Source organism: Cervus canadensis, chromosome 5, assembly GCF_019320065.1.
Source record: "Cervus canadensis isolate Bull #8, Minnesota chromosome 5, ASM1932006v1, whole genome shotgun sequence".
Taxonomy (NCBI): Eukaryota; Metazoa; Chordata; class Mammalia; order Artiodactyla; family Cervidae; genus Cervus; species Cervus canadensis.
The window spans coordinates 28,463,059-28,484,292 of record NC_057390.1 but is presented as its reverse complement, the minus strand read 5'-3'; the positions used below and the strand labels follow the sequence as shown (position 1 = coordinate 28,484,292).

General features: G+C 45.0%; 1 protein-coding gene and 1 non-coding gene across 2 annotated transcripts in view; both read left to right on the top strand.

Moving 5' to 3' along the window:
- The window catches only part of STPG4 (sperm-tail PG-rich repeat containing 4), a 35,073-nt gene extending 21,681 nt beyond the window's left edge, over positions 1 to 13,392 (top strand). Inside the window, 3 exon segments of the mRNA XM_043470338.1 lie at positions 9,738 to 9,842; positions 12,872 to 12,971; positions 12,974 to 13,392. Of these exon segments, the coding sequence (XP_043326273.1) occupies positions 9,738 to 9,842; positions 12,872 to 12,971; positions 12,974 to 12,993 (225 nt within the window). The 3' untranslated portion in view covers positions 12,994 to 13,392.
- Positions 13,393 to 20,804: 7,412 nt separating this feature from the next.
- On the top strand, positions 20,805 to 20,877 carry TRNAE-UUC. The gene has a single exon. It is a non-coding gene; the product is annotated as a tRNA-Glu (tRNA).
- The last annotated feature ends 357 nt before the right edge of the window (positions 20,878 to 21,234 follow it).

The window sequence follows — 21,234 nt, the reverse complement described above, 5'->3', positions numbered from 1 at the left end:
TTGTAACATATTTTTTTGTAATTTTTTTTTGGTGTGGACCATTTTTGAAGTCTTTATTGAATTTGTTACAATATTGCTTCTGTTTTATGTCTCATTTTTTTTGGCATGTGGGATCCATGACCTGGGATCGCACCCCTTGCACCGGAAGGCAGAGTCTTTTTTTCAAACTTTATTTATTTATTTTTGGCTGTGCTGGGTCTTCATTGCTGTGTGTGAGCTTTCTCTAGTTGCGGGGAACAGGAGCTACTTTAGTTGTGGTGTGTGAGCTTCTCATTGCTGCGGCTTCTCTTGTTGGAGTGTATAGGCTATAGAGTGCAGGCTCAGTAGTTGTGTGAAAGGGATTAGTTGCCTTGTGGCACGTGGACTCTTCCTGGACCAGGGATCAAACCTGTGTCTCCTGAATTGGCAGGCAGATTCCTAATCACTGGACCACCAGGGAAGTTCCTAACATTCTTCTTTCATTGCTTTGTATATACTCTAGAGTGAAGAAATAGTAATGCTTGTATTTGCTGAAGTTTTTCAGAAATTTTGGTTTTTACTTTTGTGTTTTCATATTTACACAAGTTTAAAATGTAAAATGTTTATATCGTCAGATCAGAGAGTTTGTAATTACCTTCTGGAATGTAAGTTCCGTGAAAGAAGGTGCTGTCTTATTCACTGATGCCCCCAGCCCCAAGTACAGTGCTTCAAAAATGTGCTGAATGAACGAATGAAATTTTTGTATCCTTTGCTTTTCCATTTCTCCCTTAAAAATTTAAAAAATTCCCCCCAGAGATATATTGTCACTTGTAATTCTCTTCAGTTTTGGGGGGCGTTTTTTTTTCAAACAAATGTATCACTCTTTTAAAATGTGTCATGTGTAAGGTCACAGTGTCGCTTTGAGCCCTGTTGACTCAGGACAGGTTGCCTCACCATTGGTATACATGGAACCTACAGTCACCAGAAATCTGACCTGTAGATCAGGTGCAAAACAGTATGATGAGATACAGACATTCACTGAGTCACTTTAAACCCTTTAGAGAATAAGGCAAATTATAAAAGATGGATACTTACAAGTATATCTCCTCCTCCTTTCTTTCCATCATCTGTGAAAACTAGCTCATTGAAATGTGTTAATCATTTATACCTAGAATCCCCAGGGGCAGCCTATCAAAAGAATGAAGAACCATGTGAAAATGTGGCAGATCACTACACCATTTTTTAGTTGTAAAAAGTACAGTAACTTTGAATTTTAAAATCCTCTAGGATCTTATGTGCCTGAAAGCCCCTCCATGTGGACAAGCCATTATCACTTGTTAAAACACACAGCCTTTTTGTTTATGTCGGGAATTCCGTAGATGAATTACACATTGTCCCTAAGGTGTACGTGCCTCTCAGGAGAGGCGGTTGCAAAGGGGTCTGTCTTGTTGGAAGATGGTTTCTAATCTTTAGATTACCAATATAAGGTTGTATACTTATTGGCTACTTCAGTTATTGATGAAATAATAATAATAATTGATTATGGCTGGGGTGGATGCATGCATGCTCAGTCATGTCCCACTCTTTGCCACCCGGATCAGTAGAATTTTTTTGTGTGTAGGAAAGACTGAGGGGAGCATTTGTGTGAGCATTTTGCAATAGACACCAGAAGATATGTTCTACCAAAAGTAAAAAAGGGCCATTTTGTACTCACAGAAAAAAATTGTATTTTGAAATTTGTACCAGTCACCATGTTCCTTTTAACACCGGGATAATAATGACCAAGTCCTGCAGATCCTGAGATCCAATGCAAACACACAGTTCCCTCATAGCAAGATTTTTTTTTTTTTTTCCTGCGTGGCAGGCATGTGAGAGCTTTATTTCCCCAACCAGTGATTGAACCTGTGCCCATTGCATTGGAAACATGGAGTCTTAACCATTGGAGTCTTTTTCCCCTCCCCCCCCCACATTGGAGTCTTAACCTGGAAGTCCCCAGGATTTTTTCCAAGAGTAGAAAACAAACTTCAACAAATCATAGTCATTCTTATCAAAGCAAAGCAGACAAAGTAAAACTTGCCATTTGCAGTTTCTCCTCCCCTCATCCTTCCCTTTAATTCTTGACCTGCAAAAAAATTGCATGAATTTTGTTCCCTCCTGAATGCATTTCACAATTTGGGCGTTAAAAAAAAAATATCCTGCACAACTTCTTTGAACATATAGGGAATACTGATGACTTTATTTAATACTCCCATTCAGGTAAGGAGGAGTAAGGAAGGTTTTGTTTTTCTAAGTCTGTTTTCCCCAATATCTATGAACCATAGCATCAGTGCTTTTCTAGTCTCTTGCTGGTGGAAGTATACAGAATACAACCTCTTGCAAAGCCACCAAAGTATTGACCCACCAAAACTGTTTCTATCTGTTAGCCAATTAATTTCATTGTTTGAAAACTCTCCTAAAGTAATAATTTATTTACAATAATATTCATCTATGCAAAGAATATCATCAAGGGATTGTTTATAATAGCAAGATGATGATAGCAACAATTTCATATCTAGGAGAAGGAAATAATTTTAAAAGACTATTACATATCAACACAGAGGAATATTTTACAGCCATTAAAATAATTACTGTTAAAATTATGAAATAGCACTAGAAATGTTTATGAACTAACTTAGCAATCCCCAGCCTTTTTGGCACCAGGGACGAGTTTCATGGAAGGCGATTTTTCCAAGGAATGGGTAGTGAGCAGGGGAGATCCCTGATCTAATGCATAGTGAGAAAATCATGATGAAAGTCATGTAAGAAAAATTATGTTATTAAAAACAGGAAATGCAGCAAAATGCTTTTAGTGGCTATGCTGAGATGTTGTGATTAAGGGTGGGTGTTTGCTTCCTTCCTCTCTTTTGCATTGCTACTATAATTTTTTAAAATACAATTTTTAAAAGTCAGGAAAATAGTTTGAAGAAAGGAGCCATGGAAATGGTCAACATAAATATATTTCATTACTTTAATAAAGATAATGCCATTACTACTACTTAATTAGGACTCAGTCATTCATGTGATTTGGGACTTCCAGCAGTGACTTGCTGAGCAGATTCTTTTCAATTATTTCTCACAGTTGCATATAAAATGAAAAAATGAGATGCATATGCATCTTATCCTGGCAGTAGAAATAAAATCTTACAATGTCAAATGAAAAAAATGGGTTTCTTGTCAGAAGTATTTCAAGATGTTTCTGTATGTCTTAAAACCTGACAAGCCTATAAAGAATAGCAAAAGATCAGATAAACAGGAAAGAGTCTGTCCAGACACAAATGAGCGTTATGTGATTGATCTGTTTTAGTCACATTTGATAGAAGTTTGAAAAGGGGAGAGCAGATTCATGGCATACTCTCTGCATTAAAACTAACATTATGGGGGCTTCCCTGGTGGTCCAGTGGTTAGCACTTCGCCTTCCAATACAGGGGGTGGGGGTTCAATTCCTTGTTGAGGAGATAAAGTCCCACATGCTTCACAGCCAAAAAACTAAAACATAAAACAGAAACAATATTGTAACAGACTCAATAAAGACTTTAAAAATGGTCTACATCAAGAAATCTTTAAAAAAAAAATACTAGCATTATGAAAGAATGCTGAACCATTTCAGTCATTTCTGCAATTAAGGAATTAATTCGATTAAAAACTCAGCTTAAAATCCTGTGAGGAGCAGAAAAATAATTAGTAAACATGGTCACATTGAAAAAAAGCCAAATAGATGTCTGTTTGAATGGAATCTGAAAGTTAAGATGATTAAAACAGGTCCCAGTGTCAGTCTTCTCAAAGGTTTACTTGTAGGTAACATTTTTGGAAAAATCAGTTCAGTTCAGTTCAATTGCTCAGTCGTGTCCAACTCTTTGCGACCCCATGAACTTCAGCACGCCAGGCCTCCCTGTCCATCACCAACTCCTGGAGTTTACCCAAACTCATGTCCATTGAGGCAGTGATGCCATCCAGCCATCTCATCCTCTGTCTTCCCCTTCTCCTTCTGCCCTCAATCTTTCCCAGCATCAGGGTCTTTTCAAATGAGTCAGCTCTTCGCATCAGGTGGCCAAAGTATCGGAGTTTCAGCTTCAACATCAGTCCTTTCAATAAACACTCAGCATTGATCTCCTTTAGGTTGGATCTCCTTGCAGTCCAAGGGACTCTCAAGAGTCTTCTCCAACACCACAGTTCAAAAGCATCAATTCTTCACCGCTCAGACTTCTTTGTGGTCCAACTCTCACATCCATACACAACTACTGGAAAAACCATAACTTTGGCTATACAGACCTTTGTTGTCAGAGTAATCTCTGCTTTTTAATATGCTGTCTAGACTGGTCATAACTTTCCTTCCAAGGAGTAAGCATCTTTTAATTTCATGGCTGTAGTCACCATCTGCAGTGATTTTGCAGTCCAAAAAAATAAAGGCAGCCACTGTTTCCACTGTTTCCCCGTCTATCTGCCATGAAGTGATGGGACCAGATGCCATGATCTTAGTTTTCTGAATGTTTAGATTTAAGTCAACTTTTTCACTCTCCTCTTTCACTTTCATCAAGATGTTCTTTAGTTCTTCTTTACTTTCTGCCATAAGGGTGGTGTCATCTGCATATCTGAGATTACTGATATTTCTCCCAGCAATCTTGATTCCAGCTTGTGCTTCAATCCAGCCCAGCGTTTCTCATGATCTATTCTGCATATAAGTTAAATAAAGTGAAAGTGAAGTCACTCAATTGTGTCTGACTCTGCAACCCCATGGACTGTAGCCCACCAGGCTCCTCCATCCATGGAATTTTCTAGGCAAGGGTACTGGAGTGGGTTGCCATTTCCTTCTCCAGGGGATCAGCAGGGTGACGATATACAGCCTTGACATACTCCTTTTCCTATTTGGAACCAGTCTGTGTTCCATGTCCAGTTCTAACTGTTGCTTTCTGACCTGCATACAGAAAAATATAACCTTTCAAATATAACTACAGATGTACTAGGGTTTTTTAAGAAGTGTGGAGCTTCAGAGATACCATCAATTCTTCAAATTTATTTGTTTACTTGACTGTGCTGGGTCTTAGTTGCAGCACGTGAGATCGGGGTTTGAACCTGGGCCCCCCTACATTGGGGGTACAGAGTCCTAGCCACTGGACCACCAGGGAAGTCCCAGTACTGTCAGTTTTTAATTTCACAAACGTGGATAACTTTTGGCCCCTGCCAAGTTTACTTCTACCCTATCCACCAGCGTACTTGTCTCCTTTCTACTCTGAACCTTTAGACGTATTCTTAGAGAATTCTAGAATTTCCTGAGTTGGATACACCCTGCCACATGCTTCCTCCTGAATTCCCACAGAGGCACTTCTAGCTCCTCTATGTGCCCTCCTCCACACAGGGCTCTCCCCTCCTTGCTGGGGCACCTCTGTTCTTCTGGGCAGTGTGGTCCAGTTATCACACCATCCACCCCACCAAATTTGGGTGAGATCGTTTTTGCCACCATGTGTAGTGATTTCAGTTTATATTGTGTATTTCTTATGTTTTGCATGTGTGTATATATATAGACATTTGGGGCTATACATTTTATTTTATCTCTGACTTTTTCTCTTTTGAAGTATGATTTGTTGAAACTTGTTTGTGCCTAGGATCAATAGAGACAGACTATGTGCTCTTTCTAGGTTCCCTTTAGCTTTATGATTTTAAAAGGAAAATAGCTTAAAGCTAAGTACTGACACCTCCCAGCACCAAGAAGCATTGGTTTAGGGTCCATTGTAATGACCTTATCTTAACTTATTATATCTGGTTGTTGTTGTTCAGTCACTAAATTGTGTCCGACCCTGCGTCCCCATGGACTACAGCATACCAGGCTTCCCTGTCCTTCACCACCTCCCTGAATTTGTTCAAACTCACGTCCCATTGTGTCAGTGATGCATCCAACCATTTCATCCTCTGTCACCCCCTTCTCCTCCTGCCTTCAGTCTGTCCCAGCATCAGGGTCTTTTCCAATGAGTCAGCTCTTTGAATCAGGTGGCCCAAGTATTGGAGCTTCAGCATCAGTCCCTTGCAATGAATATTCGGGGTTGATTTCCTTTAGGATTGACTGGTTTGATCTCCTTGCTGCCCAAGGGACTCTCAAGAGTCTTCAGCACCCCAGTTCAAAAGCATCAATTCTTCTGCACTCACCTTATTTATGGTCCAACTCTCACATCTGTACATGACTACTGGAAAAACTATAGCTTTGACTATATGGACCTTTGTCAGCAAAGTGATGTCTCTGCTTTTTAATAAGCTGAATAGGTTTGTCATTGCTTTCCTTCTAAAGAGCAAGCATCTTGTAATTTTGTGGCTACAGTCAGGACTGACCCAGACAAGGGTCAGACAAGGTCTGACAAGGTCAGACAATTTCCAGACAAGGTCACACTATGAGATACTGTGAGCTCCAAATCCGCAGGTCTTAAGAATTTTGAGGGAATGTCATTCAGCATTCAGCATGATGAAACACACCTAAAACTCAGAGGATTTATAGATTTTTGGAGAACTTAATTCAGTACACATCTTGGGATAACCTCATCTACCCTCACACAGTGTTTCAGAGGTACCTGGCACCTTTCATTTCCTGAGTAGTGTTGTATGCATAAGCCAGTCCCATCCTCTCAGCCCTGGAGGGTTGGAGGTAGTGGTGGCAAGGCTTTAGCAGATGCCTACAATGGTACTGAGCATTATGGTGCATGGAATTGGAACCAAATAAGTCAAGAAGTTCAAGATCAAGGCCATAGTATGTCTTCATACCATATGTCTTCTCCTTAACCTCTTTGTTTTGAACCCACCCTACCCGCGCCCCCCCGCCCCCCCGTGCCCCGCTGTTGAAGTGATTCCATTTCTCCTCACATTCAGAGCCATCCTGGACCAAGCCCCCTTCTCTCCTTTCAGCTCTTCCCACTCTGCCCATCGTCCTCGGATGGGGCAGAAACAGGAACTCTGTTGAAGCTGCTTCCCACCCATTGCACGACCCTGGCCTGATCATTACTTCTCACTTAAAACAGGATTCCTGTGGTTTCTGGAATTAGAACCTGGGTCTGTATCAACTTCCTTAATGTTCCCCACTTAAGAGGTCCCATGTGACACATGGGGGCAAATAGCATTCAGTAATTTCTTTCTGTCCCGAGTCTTAGGCCCTTTGATTCAGATGACCACGCACATGCAGGAAGGCTGCTGGATGGCATGGGCACGTATCAGGGCCTCGCCAGGCCTGGCACCTGACTCTCAAGCAGCTCACGACTTAGAAGCTTAGAAGTGAAAGCCACATGAGGCTTGTGGGGAAAGGGTAGTGTTCACAGTGTTTCTTAGCCATTCCACAGATGGATGGCTGGGCTGTCAAAGGCATGGAGTCGGTGGTGACACCCTCAGCAGCATCTTGCCCCAGCTGCCACTACAGCTTGAGAACTTGGATTTATGATGGCCAAACCAAGGGGACTCTGTGCACACCATTCCTGTTTAGACTCCCCCGACTTTCTATCCTGTGTGCTTATGGTGGCTCAGACTTCTCTAGTGAAGAAGCCTTGCCCTGACAGCGGTCTCTGTCCCACCGATGCATCAGGTTGAAGACACTGCTGTTTCATCTCTCTGCCATGAGTTGTAAAATGATGAGACACATCCCTTGATTATCAGACTTGTGCTTGGCTGATAATAACAGACTTCATTCGTGGTGGATAATTGAGAATGGCAGCCCTAATTGTGCTGCTGTGCCACAAAAGGAAAACAGGGTTTTGAAAGCCTTGCTCTTAAATCCTGCAGAGGGGCCACATTTGGGTGCTTATTCAGCCAAATCCATTGGGCTAACCTGTGGCTCAGTCTCATATGTGTCACAAGGATCTTATGGAATACATTTCTGTTCTAATCTTTCTGCTCATTTTATCTTTTTTCCCTACCCCCTTTTTCACTTACCCAATTTCCATATTCATTTATCTATGCATTAAGAATAACTTTTTTTCTTATTTCAAGGACACTCAAGTCCATCATAGAAAAATTAGAAACAGCCAATAAGCAAAAAAAAAAAATGTCTTTTTACTCAAATGTCACCACCTGGAGAAAACTGCTGTTAGTGAACATTCATTCCCAGTTTTTTAATGCACATTTTTTAAAGCTTGTATCGTTCACTTAACAATATTTGGGAGTATTCACTTAATAATACTTGGGAGTAGACTTTATGTCCATAGAAATTGATCAGCTTGGATGGCTGGATGGAAGAATCACAATTTATTTAACCAGGCACATGTCATTGGTCATTTCTTTCATTTCTGATTTTTCAACTTTTAGAAACAGTGTTGTAGGGAATGTCTTTGTAACCAAACATTTGTACACATTCTCAATTGTTTTCTTAGGAAGAATTCCTAAAAATGGAATTGCTAGGTCAAAATAACAAATATATATTGTCTTTTACTTTGTATTGTGAAAACTTTAAATATATATACCATATAAACAGAACTCGCATTCAAAAATGACCAGCTCTTGGCCAGTCTACACCCCCACCTACTACCCCTAGTTCCTGTATTATTCAGAGACAGATCTAAAACATCATGCCAGAAAGATTTTTTTCTTCTGTCAAATAGCACTGGTATTTGAAAATGGGAGAGGAAAAGAAGTGAATTTCTAGAAAGGAAAAAAAAGGTTAACATTTTGTCTACATTATCTACTGTGGTGTTTGGGCTGTATTCATTTTCCTGCCATATCTGGGCTCAGGACTCATTATTTGTCTTCTGGATTCCTGCAACAATCAGGAGTGACCAGACTCTTATTATCTTTCTTTCCCTTTGGATAGGTATATGTGTTTTTAAGCTGTTTCAAGCTTGCCAAATTATACTTCAGAAAGGCTAATCAAATTAACAGTTCTGCCAGAGTCATATAGGAGTATCCACACTTGTGGATAAAGTTTTAGTTTCTTGGGCATTAACTGGAGGTTAGGACTTGGGGCTTTCACTGCAGTGGCACAGGTTCAATCCCTTGTCTGGGAACCAAGATCCTGCAAGCCAAGCTGTGCATGCCCTGGGCTCCACACCCACCCCCGCAAAAGATTTTGGCTTCTCCCTCCCTTCTTCCTTTTTTCCTTCCTTTATCTCTTTCTTTCTTTCCTGACCCCCACAAAAGCATATCTCATTGTTCTTTAAATGAGAGCTTAGTTTGTTATTAATAACCTTAGAGCTCCGCCCCCTCACCTTGCAGTTTCCTCACTGCATTTCCTCTCTGTGAGTTGCCTTTTGCTGACTTTTCTATTGAGCTGTTTGTCTTTTCAAAATTGTGTTCATCTACTTATGTTAATCTCATGGCATTGTACGTAGGGCAGTGAATTGCTATGAATACTTTTTTGGGGGACTAAGAGAACATATGCTGCATGTGTGTGAAGGAATAAGTGTGTTTTATAAAACTAACAGCTCAGAGCAGTAAGTCACCCTCAGCAGAGGGACAAGAATGGAGTGAGGCCTGCTGGTGTGGGCAGGGGGCCTGGGAGAGGGGAGGGTATCCAGGTGGGGATGGGAGACTTTCACATGTCATTTCCTCTGCAGTCCTCACAGTCATCCACAAGGCAGGTAGAGCAGGAAAAGCAGGTATTATTCCCATTTCACAGTGCCTGGTGCCAGGGCACACCTTAACAAGAGCTTCCACGTCCCAATCCAGGGATTTTTCTACCGTATCACACTGAGTCATATGTCTATTCATAAAAGGTGAGTAAAGCATCAAAATATATCAGCTATCACTATTTATGAGACAAAAACAATTTTTTTCTGCAGCGTGAAGGCCCAGGACCAGGTCATTATGACTTGAAAATACCTTCGGCAAGTTCTGTTACTTCTTGTTTTCAATCCAGAGTACCTCGATTCTTGCCTGCCTGTTCAGTAAGTGTCCTAAAAGACAGACATGGTTGCAGGTTTTGTGGCTGATGCAGGGGGTGGGGTGGGCATTGGGAATGGGATGGGGGCAGTAGAGTTATATACAATTCTAGTGTGCATGTGTGTGTGCTAAGTTGCTTTAATTGTGTACTACTCATTGTGACCCTACAGACTATAGTCTGCCAGGCTCGTCTGTCCATGGGATTCTCCAGCCATGAACATTAGAGTGGGTTGCCATGCCCTCCTCTGGGGGATCTTCCCAAACCAGGGATCTAACCTGCGTCTCTTATGTCTCCTGCATTGGCAGGCCGGTTCTTTACCACTGGCACCACCTGGGAAGCCGCACAATTCTAGTGTGTATACATTAAGATTGCTTGACAAGGCAGCAGAGTCTCGAGCTCACTAGATAAGCCCTCAGCCAGCTTCAGGCTCAAAGTGACTCCAGGCCCAAAGACCATGGCTGAATTACGAGTCCAGTTGAGAACAGCCAGCACAGTGATTAGCTATCACCGTTATGTCCTGGTTGCTTCGTGGGGAAACCCCTCTAACGAACAGAGGCCAGCAGTGGGCCCTTACAGAACTGCCGTACTTTGCGTATGTGCCTTCTGGGAACAGAAAGTCACAGAACAGAAGCATTATCACTGAACCAAAGGAGACCATTAAGTCCCGAGCCATCATCCTGCCCCCGAGGACTCAGGACAGACAGGGAAGAGGCTCGAGTCCATGGAGACACTCAAGGAGGTAGATTCTGGGAGGGTGTGAGAGCCTCGGAGGCCTAGAGGAGACCAAGAAAGATGGTCTTGGTCATAAGCACAACACGGAGCTTATGAAAGTGGCTTGAGTTGTTTGTTTAATTATTAAAGTTTTCATTCCTGTGGTCTTGTTGTTCCTCAGTCTGAAAGTCCCCCAGACTCACTGGTTTGTAGCATGATTTGAGATGGTTAATTTGGTCTTTCTCTGGAGGAAGATTGGGGAGGCCCCACCGGAAAGACTAAAAACAGACAGACAGCTGGAGGCTAGTGGTTCCCTTCAGCAGATCCTCATACCCTAGTGGCATGATCATGATCCAAACAGATTTTCGTCCGAGCTCACAGGGCTGAGCTTCTTCAGGATGTTGGAGTCATGCTAACCAAAATCCCAAGAGACTGATGGAGAAGCCGGAAGGTGGTGGTATTCCTTTACAAGTGTCCAGCGAGGGGGCTGGTGTCGAGCCGCTGCTCCGTGGAGCGTCTCTGCTTGCAGGAAACTCGGAAGGAAGCCAAAAAACAGCGGAGTTTGCTTGGTAGCAGTGACATCAGGGCTGGAGGACAGAGCCGGATGTTCTCAAGGTCTGAGGACTGCGGCCGGCAGCTTCCTGAAGGATGGCCTTTTGGGGTGCAGACCCCCGAACCTCCTGTTCAGGCACTGGCCTTCCTGGACTCCACACACAGGCAGCTTCCTCATTAAGAGCACTAATAAGGCCTTCAGCTTCCTTTGACGTCTGGCCAGGACTCGATTAGATTCCCAAGCTGCTCCTTTGCATTTGGCCAGGGAAACATCCTGTCATTTAAAGCAGCTTCTGCAGGCAGCTGATCTCATGCACCCTGGGCTGACCGCTCTGGTAATCTTGTTTGTACTCTCACTGCTTCCTGTAGAGATAGCAAACTGCAGGGAAGGATGGCAGGGACAAGCTGGTGATAATAGGGACTCATAATAGTGGTGGTAGCTGGTGTGTGGAGCGGTACTTGCTGCCAGCCTGGCAGGTGCTGCCTGTCCCTGGGGGCCCCCCGTGAACCTCAAAACCTCATCTGACGGGTGAGGAGTAGGAAGCATGTGTCATATCGAGCCATTCATGGTGGGACTAGGACTTGAATCCAGGCCTGTCTGACATTAAGACCCTTTCCTTAACCATACATAGAGGTACCATTGTCTCTCTAAGATAAAATTTTGGGGTATTTGAAAATATGTGCATGCACCTCAGCATGGACAGCACTGACGTAAGAAATCAATGAGAATGACATTCATTGGCATCTTACCACAACATAAGAGGAGCTTTGTTTAAATAACTGGTTGAATAATTTTTCAAGAGTCATGTATGGGTGTGAGAGTTGGACTATAAAGAGAGCTGAGTGCTGAAGAGTTGATGCTTTTGAACTGTGGTGTTGGAGAAGACTCTTGTGAGTCCCTTGGACTGCAAGGAGATCCAACCAGTCCATCCTAAAGGAAATCAGTCCTGAATATTCATTGGAAGGACTGATGCTGAAGCTGAAATTCCAGTACTTTGGCCAACTGATACGAAGAACTGACTTATTGGGAAAGACCCTGATGCTGGGAAAGATTGAAGGCAGGAGGAGAAGGGGGTGACAGAGGATGAGATGGTTGAATGGCATCACCGACTTGATGGACATGAATTTGAGCAAACTCTGGGAGTTGGTGATGGACAGGGAAGCCTGGTGTGCTGCAGTCCATGGGGTCGCAAAGAGTCAGACATGACTGAACTGAACTGAATTTTTCAAGCATTTCATCAAAATGAAAACAGGGCTTTTCAAAATTAGAACTCATCCATCCCTTGAGCCTGAGGTCCATGGGCCTTGGTAGTGCTGAATCTCACTCTGTTTGTACTGGGGAAGATGATGGAGATGCAGGAGTTTGGGCTTCTGAGGTCAACTGTTCAGGTTCAGAATCCATCCTCTCCAACCCATGACCACTAGAGCGAAGTCACTGGGGGCACTGGCATTTGCAGGGACGGGGTGACCCAAAGAAAGCGTGCCCTGAGGTGTGGGGGAAGTGTAAGCCCACCTCCCCTGGGCTGTTGCGTGCTTGTCGGCCCTTCTTGCAGCACCTCTGCAGCCTTGGGGAGGCCGGGGACAGGAGCGGGCCTCAGTCCCGAGGACAGGCTCCAGTTCTCAGCTGCACAGGCCTCAGCCCTGACCAGTGCAGTCCTGTCTCCCTTGGTGGGGGTTTGCCAGCCACGCCTGAGTCCACAGCCAAGCTCAGGAGGCTCTGGGTTCTGGTGTCACCATATCGTCACTTCCTGTTCTCTGTTGTGTTTTCAGAAAACCCCGGGCCCAGGAGCATATACCGCTTCAGCGCAATTCCCCAAGCAGCCCCGTACTATAGCCAAAATGGGCCGAGAACACAGCCTTTTCTTCAATAACACAATTGGCTTTTAAAATAAATAAACCCCACCTTGGCCCTAAGCAACTCTCGAGTTTTAGTAAGTTCTATTTTGTCTCCTCTTTAGGAGAGTTTGACCACAGACCACATTCGATTGCCTGGCCTGACTGCCCAGCCCACTTATCTGGAATAGTTCCAGCAAAATGTCCAGTTCTCGCTCAGAAGTCTCCCGGTTTGAACAGTAAATTATATGCCTTCTCTGTGTGTTGTCAGAGGCTGTGTCCCCAGAGGCTGTGTCCCTGGACTGTGCTCACAGCACCCGGACAGGCCTTGAGGTGTCAGATGGGCTCTGTGTGGCCTTGGACTCTCTAGCTGAGTCTCCACTGCCCTGAGGTTGTCATTCCTCATGGACTCCTGGAGGCTTCAACAAGGGCCATCCTGAACTTGACGGGGACCCAATAGTTTTTTCTCTATCTCATCTCCCTGAAAAGAACAATATTGATTCAGCCTGATGAGCACTTGTGGTTTCAAGTTAACAAAAATATTTTGACAATATGCTCCGGGCCAGGAGCTGTGCTGGGGGTGGGGAGTGGGGGTTAAGACAAAGATGAATGAAGCATGTGACTGAATTTAGGGTGGGTTAAAGGGGAGACAAGGCCAGAAACGTAGTTTGGAATAGTTCCCGGCGCAAGGAAGGCTTTGAGAACCATGCCAAGAACCTCTTCCTGGTTACCTTGTGTGTGCGGCTCAGGGGTGGCTGACATGTGGACGGCAGTCACACTGGGAAGACACAGCCTAGGCTCAGGAAACTGCGAGATCACTGTGCCCAGTGCATGGAGGAGCGATCCTGACATCGAAGGCCACAGGCGCTCAGAGCAGAGACAGGGCAGCACTGCCCAAGTGGGGAGGGATGGCGGCATGCGGCCAGCAGCTTGGCTGGCACCCCTGGGACCAGGAGGCTGAGATGGGCAGAGGGGAGAGGGAAGAAGGTCTGGGCAAGGAACCCTTTTTGAGTGAAAAGCAGGAAGAGACATTTGCTGGAGGGGAACAGAGGGAGACAGGCCCAGCTAGAGAGGAGGGTGCAGACGGAGCAGGAGGGGGTTGGGTAAGGCCCAGATCACAGGCCCAGCAGTCAGTCCTGCTCAGGGACTCCAGCCAGGGCATGGGCTCGGGAAATGACATCAGGAGAAAGGAAGGATGGGGAGACTACAGAGTCATTCATCAGTAATAGGAAGGAATCTTTTTAACTAAAAGAAAGAAAAAGAAAACCTAATATAAACCCTTATATTTTATTATATGGAGGAAAACCCATTTCTCTAGTCTTATAAATACCATTGTAAAGTAGGCGCTGGGGACAAGGAAGGAGAGGCCTGCATCTCCCATCTGGGTTTATCCACGTTTTGCTTTTATGGAAGAAACTCCCTGCCCTGAGTTCCTTCAGAGCAGAAAATGGCCCCTTGGAGGGTGAGGCGGCCGCCTCGGGTGGCTGCTCCTGTCCCACTTTGCTCAGCAGATGGCCACAGGGCAGAGAGTTCCCAGTTTTATTCTCCAGGTGGGTCAGGGGCCCCTGCAGGGTCAGAAGGTGGCACCGGCGGTCCTGGCGGAGGTGTTTCCTCCAGGAGCAGGGGGCCGGGCTGTGCCTGGTGCTCCGGGCAGTGGGGGCAGGGCCCCAGAAGGAGCAAGGTGAGAGGTGACCGCGTCTGTTTTGGGGCTTGTGGGTGGGAGGTGAGGGGAGCCCTCACGCTGGCAGGGGCAGGAGGGAGATTGTGCTGCACGTCTGTGGGGGTATCTCCAGTCAGCCGTGTGAACCAGGGGTGTGAGCAGGAGTGGTTCCTCTCTCTCCCTCAGCCTCCTGCTGTTTCTCCCTCAGGCCGGCTGCACTGGGTCTCACACAGCTTTCTGTTCGTGTCACGCCCTAAAGAATTGTCACCAGCCCCTCCTGATTCCACTGCCAGGTTCCCAGGAGAGAGAATCTAGTTGGCCAGCTTGGGTCAGGGGTCCACCCTGGCCCGTCCAGATCTGGCCAGGAGGGCCTCGGCCCCTGGGGCAGACAGACACAGCCGCAGGGGCCCAGCTGTTGTCACGTGTGTAGTTGGGGTGGAGGGCAGCTCCCCCACGTTCTAGAAGAGAATGAAGACCCTTTCAGCATAAGAAGTGGGGGATGTCGCTTGCCTGGTCTGCAAGAAGGGGGTTTGGGAGGCCTGCCAGGACATCGGCTGGAGGTGGAACGGCGAGAGAACATTCTGCAGGGCCACCCGGACACCCTTGAGTCGAGTCTGTGCACTAACATTGCCCTTGGCCCCTGTGGCTTCCGTTGTCTTTCTGGAGCTGGGGGCACTGTCCTCCCTACCAGCCTTACCCCCTGTCTGTAACACAGCCCTCTGCCTCCTCTGTGACTCAGGGGATATGACAGAAGCTCTGCCCTAGGTACTAGCAGCAGGGCCGGCTGGCACCAGCAATGAGGAGAGCAGTGTTCGCTTCCCTCTTTGACATCTTTCGGCGTCTTAAATAGTACTTCATACAGGTAGCGGGAGGCTTTCCCAAATAGACCGGAGGGATTCTGGGTGGCTTTTTCCTGCCACAAGCCTAAAACCGGGACAGCATTTGAAAAGCAGGGTCTCCTCCTGTCTTTTCCAACATGGAGAGACTGGACAGACCTGGGTTGACTTTGAGCTTGAGCTCCAAGACCGGATATTAACACCTAGCGGCTACAGCCATTGTGCGCATCCAGTACAGGTCCAAACTGACTTAGAAAAGCCCAGAAATGGAAGGGAATGTGGTGTTTATCCCACATCCCTGAGGGGCCTTCTCTCCAGGGTCTCTCTGCCCTCCTGCATGGACCACTGTGACGCTTGCTTCTCGAGATCCCTGCCCTGGCTTCCCTGGGCATCCCTTGGTCCTCTCTCCTCCCACTCACATGCCCCAGTTGCCCTCGGAATTTGGCTTCAACCAAAGGGAATGGCTCGTCTCGGCTGCAAATATCATCTGCTGTTGCCCTGTGAAATTCCCTCTGCATTGAGTCAGAGCATGTCAAAAGTCACCACACTGATGGGGACAGCTTGTCTCCTCCCTTCTCTTCTCCTCTTTCTCTCCTCCTCATCCCCACTGCTTTCTCGGCCCACAGAGGACACCTTCCAGACCCAGAGACCAAGGGCCACAGGTTGCTCAGGTGACCGGCCCTGGCTCCAGCACTACCTCTCACATGCTCGGTGCCACCCGCCTCAAAACAGCACGAGCTGCCTGGCCTCCAGCCCCCAAGCCTGGAATCACTTTGGAAGCCCTGTTATCTTGAAAACACATTCCACAAGTTCCAAATCAGTTGTTCTAAGCTGCATTTTAGAACCCCCTGGGGAGACTTTAAAACTCTCACAGCCTGACAACTGCCAGACATCATCAAACCCATTGATAGGATTCAGACCCAGTAGTTTTTGTTCCCTCTTCTCATCCCCACACCCCAGGTGATTGCAATGATTGGCCAAGATTGAGAATATCTGCTGGGACAGTGTGAAAACACCAATCACCAGGAACTCTAGGTGGGGCCACAGGTAGTCCTCCAACCCGTAAAGGTTTAAGACAGGGCCGCTGTTGCCCTAAGAAGTCACAGTTCGGCTCAGAAGAAGAGATTGGTCCGTGTTGGTGTCTGCCTGAGTCCCGAGGGAAGAGGGCAGTGCTGGACCAGACTGAGTGAAGCAGGCTCCTGGAGCATTCTAGCGGAGGCTGTTCTGCATAGGAGGTGAGCAGGGCCTGAACCCAGTCACTCTTGCCAGCCTGATTCTAGGCTGGGCTCCGTACAGGTCTTTGGTTTTGGCCCAAGGGCAGGGCTGCAGGCATGCAGAACCCACTGGGCCCAAACAGAGGGGTTTGAGCTCAGCATTGATGACCACAGGGGCTGGGTGGGCTTGTGCGGGCCAATGCTAGAGACCCAGATCTGGGTCTGGCTCATCTGCCATGTCCCTGGTGAAGAAGCGACTGTGGCTGGTAGGAGGAGCCAAGGCTGACAGAGGCCTGGATGTTGAGGGTGGCAAGTAAGCAGTGGGGGTCGGGGACAGAAGGAGGAGGAGCCAGAGGAAGGGGAGGCCCATTGGGTGGACATGGGAAGGATGTCTCTTAGCAGGTCTTCGCGTTGCCTTAATGATGACACCCTTGGCCGTATCAGAGCTCAGAATAGGATGTCACCCTTCTGAGGAGAGATAGGGGCTCAGAGAGGCCCATCCAGCAGGGGAGGGAGATGGCCATGTGGCTGCTTTGGGTCAGAGTGTAGCTTAGTCCCTGAGAACTGTAGGCAGGAAGCTGGGCTCAGGCCCAGTGACAATACATCTCTGGTCACCAAAGTGGGCTTGGTGGGAGGCGAGGAGGCAGGGACCTGTGCCTCCCGCTTAACTGAGCAGCCTGGGAGGGGGCAGGGATGCTCGGAAAAATGCCTGGCACGGTCACAGATGTTCAGGCTTCTGATCACCAGCCCCTCCTGGGCCGGGCATGAGGGCTGGACTGCAGAGTACCCCGACGCCCAGGGAGCTTGCTAACGAAATTATGTGTGTTAGTTTCCAGTGGTTGCTGTTACGATTGCCATAGATGTTGGTGCTTAAATCAACACAGATTGATTCTCTTACATTCAGGAGGTCAGGGGTCCCCAAATCAGTCTCACTGAGCTAAAGTCAAGGTGGTGGTGGTGGTGGTGTTCACTCAGTGGTGTCCGACTCTGCGACCCCATGGACTGCAGCACGCCAGGCTTCCCTGTCCATCACCATCTCCCAGAGCTTGCTCAAGCTCATGTCCATTGAGTCAGTGATGCCATCTAACCATCTCATCCTCTGTCATCCCCTTCTCCTGCCTTTAGTCTTTCCCAGCATCAGGGTCTTTTCTAATGAGTCGGCTCTTTGCATCAGATGGCCAAAGTATTGGAGCTTCAGCATCAGTCCTTCCAACGACTGTTCAGGATTGATTTCTTTTAGGATTGACTAGTTTGATTTCTTTGCAGTCCAAGGGACTCCCCAAGCGTCTCCAACATCATAGTTCAAAAGCATCAATTCTTCGGCCCCCAGCCTTCTTTATGGTCCAGCTCTCACATCCATACACAACTACTGGAAAAACCATAGCTTTGACTATACAGACCTTTGTTGGCAAAGTAATGTCTCTGCTTTTTAATACACTGTCTAGGTTTGTCATAACTCTTCTTCCAAGGAGCAAGCGTTTTTTAATTTTGTGGCTGCAATCATGATCTGCAGTGATTTTGGAGCCCAAGAAAATAAAGTCTGTCACTATTGTTTCCCCATGTATTTGCCATGAAGTGATGGGACCGGATGCCACGATCTTGGTTTTTTGAATGTTGAGATTTAGGCCAGGTTTTTCACTCTCCTCTTTGCCCTTCATCAAGAGGCTCGTTAGTTCCTCTTCGCTTTCTGCCATAAGGGTGGTGTCATCTGCGTATCCTTTCCTGAGGCCAGTGTTGGATTGTGGGCTCTGGGGTCATAAGAGTTGGGATCTACTGAGGAATGGGTGAATTTCCCAATGCCTAAATGGCAACCCACTCCAGTACTCTTGCCTGGAAAATCCCATGGATGGAGGAGCCTGGTAGGCTACAGTCCATAGGGTCGCAAAGAGTTGGACACGACTGAGTGACTTCACTATAGTGTTAGCACACAGATGCTTACTGAATACTGTACTTTATTGAGGTACAGTTGATACAATATGATGTTTCCAGTGTATAGCATAATGACTTACCATTTTTAAAGGTTATGCTCTTTTTATAATTATTATGAAATATTGGCTATAGTCCCTGTGTCATATTATATATCCTTATAGCTTATTTATTTTATATATCATTTGTTTGTGCCTCTTAATCCTCTACCCCTTCCCTCTCCTCACTGATACCCACTAGTTTCCTCTCCATATCTATACGTCTGTTTCTTTTTTGCTATAGTCACAAGTTTGTGTTAGTTTTTGGATTCCACATATAAGTGATATCATACAGTATTTGTCTTTCTCTGTTTGACATATTTTACCAAGCATAATACCTTCCAGGTCCATCCATGTTGTTGTAAATGGCAAATTTTCACTCTTTTTTTTATGGCTGAATAGTATTCTATTGTGTATACGTATCACATCTTCTTTTGTTGATGGACATTTAGGTTGCTTTCATATCATAGCAATTGTTGTTGTTTTTTTTAGTCTATTTATTTATTTTATTTATTTGGTTGCAGCATGTGGGATCTAGTTCCCTGACCAGGGACTGAACCTGGGCCCTCTGCAATGGGAGCTCAGAATCTTAGCCACTGGACCACCAGGGAAGTCCCATATCTTAGCAATTGTAAATAATGCTATTATGAATGTTGGAGTGCATGTATCTTTTTGAATTAATGTTTTTATATTTTTCAGTTTGGATATATATGCAGAGGAGAATTGCTGGGTCATGTGGTAGTTCTAATTTTAGCTTTTTGAGAGGTCTCCATACTGTTTTCCACAGTGGCTCCACCGATTTACATTACCACCAGCAGTGTAGGAGGGTTCTCTTTTGTCCACATCCCTGCCAACATTTGTTATTTGTGTTCTTCTTGATAGTAGTCATTCTAAGAGGTGTGAGGTGATATCTCATTGTGGTTTTAATTTGCAGTTCTCTGATTAACGATATTGAGAACCTTTTCATGTGCATAGTGGCCATCTGTGTATCTTCTTTGGAGAAATGTCTATTCAGGTTTTCTGCCCATTTTTTAATCAGTTTTTTTTTTATGTTGAGTTATATGAGCTCTTTATATATTTTGTATTATTAACCCCTTATCAGTCATGTCATTTGCCAATATTTTCTCTTGTTCAGTAGGTTATCTTTTCATTTTGTCAATGATTTCCTTTGCTGTACGAAAGCTTTTAATTAAGGTCCTGTTTTTAATTTTTTTAATTTTAACTTTTTTAACACCAAAAGCATTTTGTATTGGGGTATAGTTGATTAACAATGTTTTGGTAGTTTCAGGTGAATGCTTTTATTTCTTTGTCTTAGGAGACAGACCCAAAATATATTGATACAATTTATGTCAGAGAGTGTTCTGCCTACATTTTCTTCTGGGAGTTTTATGGTTTCTGGCATTACATTTAGGTCTTTAATTCATTTTGAATTTATTTTTGTAAATAATATGGGAAAAATGTTCTAATTTCATTATTTTACATGTAGCTGTCTAGTTTCCCCAGCATCACTTACTGAAGAGATGGTCTTTTCCTCATTGTATATTATTCTTTGTCATTAATTGCCTATTAGTTTGTGGATTTATTTCTAGGCTATTTTTTAAAATATTAATTTTTATTTATTTATTTGGTTGTGTCAGATCTTAGTTGCATGGCATGTGAACTCCTAGCTGTGGCATGTGTAGTCTAATTCCCTGACTGGGTATTGGACCCCAGCCCCCTGCATTGGGAGTTTTAGCCACTGGACAACTAGGGAAGTCACTGGGCTCTCTTTTTGTTCCACTGATCTGTGTGTCTGATTTTTGTGCTAGCATACTGTCTTGATTATTGAAACTTTGTAGCATAGTCCGAAGTCAGGGAGTATGATACCTCCAGTTTTGTCCTTCTTTCTCAAGATTGTTTTGGCTATTAGGCGTCTTTCCTATTTCATAACGTCTTTTATATTATGGAAGTTCCTTTTATTTTGAAGCACAAAGAATTTTCTGGGGAAGGACTGTTAGCCTAAATAACCTCAGCCATTTCTGGTGTTTGGTGCTGACAAAAGTCATCTGAAATGAATTAAGTTTTTTGAAAGAGAAGGTAAAAAAAATTATTACTGATTTTAGAAATCATTCCTGGAAGATTGACCTTAAGACTGCAGATGTTAAATGTTATAAACAAGCTCTGTAAGATCACTTAAAAAGCAGTCATGTTGGACGTTCCCTGGCAGTCCAGTGGTTAGGACTTGGCACTTTCACTGCCATGGGCCCAGGTTCAGTCCCTGGTTGGGGAACTAAGATCCCACAAGCTGTGAGGATGGGCCAAAAATTTTTTTAAAGTAAAAAAAGTCACCTTTTTAAAAGTTATATTATGGGGAATGGGGTTGGGTGGGTGGACAATGCTCCTAATATTTTACTTATATTAGAAGTAAATAATGGCTTCTAATATGTGGCTCCAGGGGCCACATTATTGCAAAAATTTAAATATGCCTTATTTTATATGGAAATGAAAATGAAGCTTCTGGAAAGTTGTGTTTAATGATGCATGTATCTATAGTGTAGATGAAGATCCTAATGGTGAAGATGTATATATATATTTGGCTGTGCTGGGTCTTCATCATGGCGCATGAGCTTTTCATTGCTGCGCATGG